Source organism: Grammomys surdaster, unplaced genomic scaffold, assembly GCF_004785775.1.
Source record: "Grammomys surdaster isolate TR1022 unplaced genomic scaffold, NIH_TR_1.0 325, whole genome shotgun sequence".
NCBI lineage: Eukaryota > Metazoa > Chordata > Mammalia > Rodentia > Muridae > Grammomys > Grammomys surdaster.
Window position 1 is genome coordinate 5,306,415 of NW_021604744.1, and position 4,366 is coordinate 5,310,780.

Here is a 4,366-nt window from a genome sequence, read left to right on the forward strand (position 1 = left end):
CCATACTGAACAATTTCAGCCGCATTTCTGTATGCTGAAAAGCAAAAATCACAGCAGTGAGAAAGAGAACTGATTTCAGAGATGATTCTTCCATATGAACGTTTCTCTCTCTACGATTGTGCTGAGGATGGCTGTTACCAAAAGAGACTAGGCACAAGTTAATGAGAAAATGTTTCCTTAGGCTCTAACAGTTTTGTTTAAATGTAAAGTAAAGCAGACCCTACAAAATTACCTAAGGTTGTGTTAGTACACATTTATTGCTCTGCCCTAAGGATTCTAATGTACCTTTAATTGTCTTATTATTATGTGATTATCTAATTATTATAATACCCTCTTAGATTTTCTCAGTTGTACAGAGTGTGCCTATGAGTCATGAAGAAATATACTATAATGTGTACAATATCTGCACATATATGTGTTCTAATGAAGAAATACACTGTGAACGCAGTGTGAAGTGCTAGGCAAAATGGGAGCGTGGTTCATACCACTCATGAAACCATACTCAGTGTGGAATAGAAGAAGCTCAGGCAGAAAGCCTACTATGTCCACAGTGTGATGCAATAATTGAGTAGCCAGGGTTTGGAGTAAAGGGAACTTGGGATAAATCCCTGCGGATCCACACTACTGGCTGTGTAACGTGAGACAAGCCACTTGAATCATCTCTGTGCTCATTTTATGCACTTCAAATTCATTGACTATAACACTTTAAAACTTTAATAAAGCTTGACAGCAAATAAAGCACTTACCAAAATAAGACAGATGTGAAATGACTAACAGAATGCTTTATTTATAAATCAGGGAGAGAAATCGATTTTTGTATAGGTTTTAAACAACGAATGAGATTATCACAGGTATGCACTTGAGTCAAAGCTCAAAGTCAGCACAGATATGTGATCATGTGTCAAGTGCCACTATTCTCACCATGGTCTAATGGTACATTATAAACAGGAGCTGGCGTAATGCTTTATAAAAATGATCCATGCATAGCAAATGCAGAGCAGATTCATTCCCCTGAATTAGATGTGTAAAACAGTAAAATAAAAATCTACCTCGGAGTGATATCTTGCAGTTACGATAGTAAGGAATAGGAATAGCATTCTTTACTATACATGAAGGCCCAGGCTCAAATATGTAGTAGCTGTGAGTCTTGCTCTTTAGCTCAGGACTGCTACCTCCTACGCCTGACTGCTAGGGCTGCACACCTGACCCTTCACTTCAGCTGCTGTTGTTGCCTTAATTTTATCAAGTTGATTACGTGAACATTTCAATATAGTTTTACCTATAACAGCCACATGCCTGTAGCACCAGGCAACCAGGAGGAAGAGCTGTGTGAGCAGGAGGGAAGCAATCAAGGAATTGTTTAACAAAATGGCCTCTCTTTGTCAAGAGGAGGAGGGTGTTGTGTTATAACTGCCAAACAGGACTCAGGGCCTGCGATTGAATCACAGCCTGGATCTCTGAAGGTTTATTTTCTGCATCTATAGAATTGGGAACAGTATATGTCTCTAGAAAGGGATAAGTAAATAAACAAAATGTGCTATGAACATACAATGAATTCTATAAATAGAAAAAATTCATATATATGTTCAAGAGGTTGAAAACATGAAAAAGTGCAACACAAAACACTGCAGACACTGTCTGAGTCCACTGTACAAAGAATCTAGAATATTCAGACTCTTAGGAAGGTAGGATGGCTCCTGGCAGGCACTAGAGAATAGGGAATGATTAATGAATTGTCAGTAAATTCTGTTTTTAAGTTTGGGAAGACAGTAAGCATCACACAATGCCTGGCAGATTGGCATACAGTGTGAATGTACTAAGCAGTACTGAGGTTTTTGGTTCAAAATAACTAAAGTTTTAAATGTTTTCTTATGTCTATTTTCTTCAATAAAATAGTGTCTATTGTGTTGTTAGTCAGTTTCAAAGGTAAAACTTTTGCTTCAGAAAGAAATAAGTAGCCAAGAAAATCTGTGTTTGTCATCTATATGAGAGACCTTCCCGCTCACACAAGGTGGCCGCTTGCTCCAGAATACTTGTGTTTTGTGGTTCAGTATTCGCATGATGAACATTTAAGTTTAATTACCATTAACAAATAATTTACCAAATTAGGACGACACATTCTTAAGTGAATGACTTGGGTGAAGACCCCTTACTAACTGAGGTACAGACTGTTGCTTCTGTGCACCCTCACTAATGCTCCCTCTCTTCTCATACCTTTCAGATTGAACCCTCGGCATTGTGTCAATGGATTTCCGTGTCTCACATCTTGTCTTCGGCTTCTCCTGTAAGTGCAGAAAAATATTTAAAAGATTTGGCATTAATGACAAGTATGCCACATTAGAAATATCCCGGTTTAAATGTAGTAGCCTCTTGATTACCTAAGACTTAATTTAAAGAGCAGATAGGAAAGTCTCATGATCTCGGGAATCTGACCATGTGTGGTGCCTGAGGGAAAGGTGGGCGGGAGACATTTCTCCTCCACATCTAGTCAGTCTCTCTCCTCAAATCATCTGTGAGCAGACAACCACAAAATCCCACGTTGATGCTACATCATCTAAATATCTATATCAAATTTTATTTCACAGATAGTAGTCCAAAATGCACTAAAATGAAAACCCCTAAACAATAAACAACATGTTTCTTCTTATAGAAGCAGTCTTCAAATAAACATGCTTTTGTTTAAAAGTCAGTGTCCTATAGATGTTTTAAACTCTTTTGAAATATTTTTACCAAGTACAAAGAAAAATACCTTTTACTTGAAAGATTTTCAGGTTTCTAAAAATGGGTATGTGTGTTCAATGAATTCTAGAAAGTTTATATACATAATTTTATATTTGCCATATTTTCTTATATATATATGTATATATATATGTATATATATGAATGAGAATAGTATTTAATTTGATTAAGTATTAAGCTCAATATCTTTGCTCATGATAACATATTGGGCAAAGTTAACAGAAATAAAAATGCATACAGTGAGAATGAAACATACAAAGCAACATTAATCTCAACGTCACCCATAATTTAAAAATCTCCATGTAAAATTATCAAAAAGGATAGGTACATACATGTTTATAGAAACATTGATGTATAAATTGTACCATTCAATTATATATGTGTATACTCTCTCTGTAACATACAGAATAGTGGACACGCCAGTCACTCTTATGTGAGGAAATAAAATCAGCAGCCTACTCTCGACTAGCTTGATGACCAGTATTCCTGCCATGTACTTATATTATTTACTCTGTATATTCTGGGAACATGTACTAAAACAACGTTTTGTGAGGGTTCTTATAGCTGACCTGGTACTTTTAGTTTCTAGACATTAAATATCTTTTACAATGTGTAAATTTATTGCTCTGTAGTCAGCACCATGGGGTGTTACCAGCTCAGAGTGTATAAGCTCTCAAGCTAGGCAAAGAGAACTTGCCACATCAACTTCCAGATATTCAAATGGAAAACCTTCTTATAACCCTTTTCAAATGATGAGATCAGCGAGAGCCTTTGGGATGTGTCAGTTCCCTTGCAAGCATTCCTGGCGTGTAACAGAGCCATGCTGGTAGGGAGCGTGATATTCGATTACATGTAGGATTTGGGACTTGGCTGAGTTTGCTGAGGTTTCATCATTAGTCTCAATTCTTTTGGATAAACAATGAAATCATTTTCTACTTTCACAGAAAAGATGTTTATAAAGATTGAACTGATTGCCCTATCTTACATTTACTAGCTGCCTGAATTCAGGATAATACACACAGATATTGAGAAAAATGTGTATATTGTTTACTATATACCTAGTTATTTCAAATTAATCATTTAGACAGTATTTAATGCCTTATAAATGCATGGATTTTGTGTTCTGGCTATGGCTGTACTTCTTTGCTTGTATATAAGACATAAATTTTTCATTAGTTACAATAAATTCATCTATGTAGTGTTTGCTACAGACAGATAATTCCAGGAGAATAAAGACTGATAACACCAATAGAAAGGAAAGTGAATATTGAAAATATTAAAAAATGGTCTTTCTCACAACTACTGTTTAATTTGTATAAGCAAAAATAGGGAGACTGAATCAATTCATTCTGCAAATGCACTTTACATTCCTCAAGCATGTTTGAGTCAAAGATATTTTGGAATATTTAAAGAATATAGACATTTTTAGTGAAACTTCTACTATATTAGCCCAAAAGAAATATGGGTAAGCTATAAATATGGCTAAGCTCATTCTTTCTCTCTCTCTCTCTCTCTCTCTCTCTCTCTCTCTCTCTCTCTCTCTCTCTGTCTCTCTCTCTCTCTGTCTCTCTCTCTCTCCCTCTCTCCCTCTGTCCCTCTGTCCCTCTCTCCCCCCTTCCCCCTCCCC

At 36.2% G+C, this 4,366-nt stretch overlaps 1 protein-coding gene across 1 annotated transcript in view; it reads right to left on the reverse strand.

The window, feature by feature from the left end:
* Sema3c (semaphorin 3C) overlaps window positions 1–4,366 on the reverse strand; it is a 151,408-nt gene that overhangs the window by 4,599 nt on the left and 142,443 nt on the right. Inside the window, exons 16-17 of the mRNA XM_028778116.1 lie at window positions 2,215–2,282; window positions 1–34 (exon numbers count right to left, since the gene is read on the reverse strand). The exon at window positions 1–34 is cut by the window's left edge and continues 97 nt beyond it. Of these exons, the coding sequence (XP_028633949.1) occupies window positions 1–34; window positions 2,215–2,282 (102 nt within the window). The remainder of the gene's footprint in view (window positions 35–2,214; window positions 2,283–4,366) is intronic.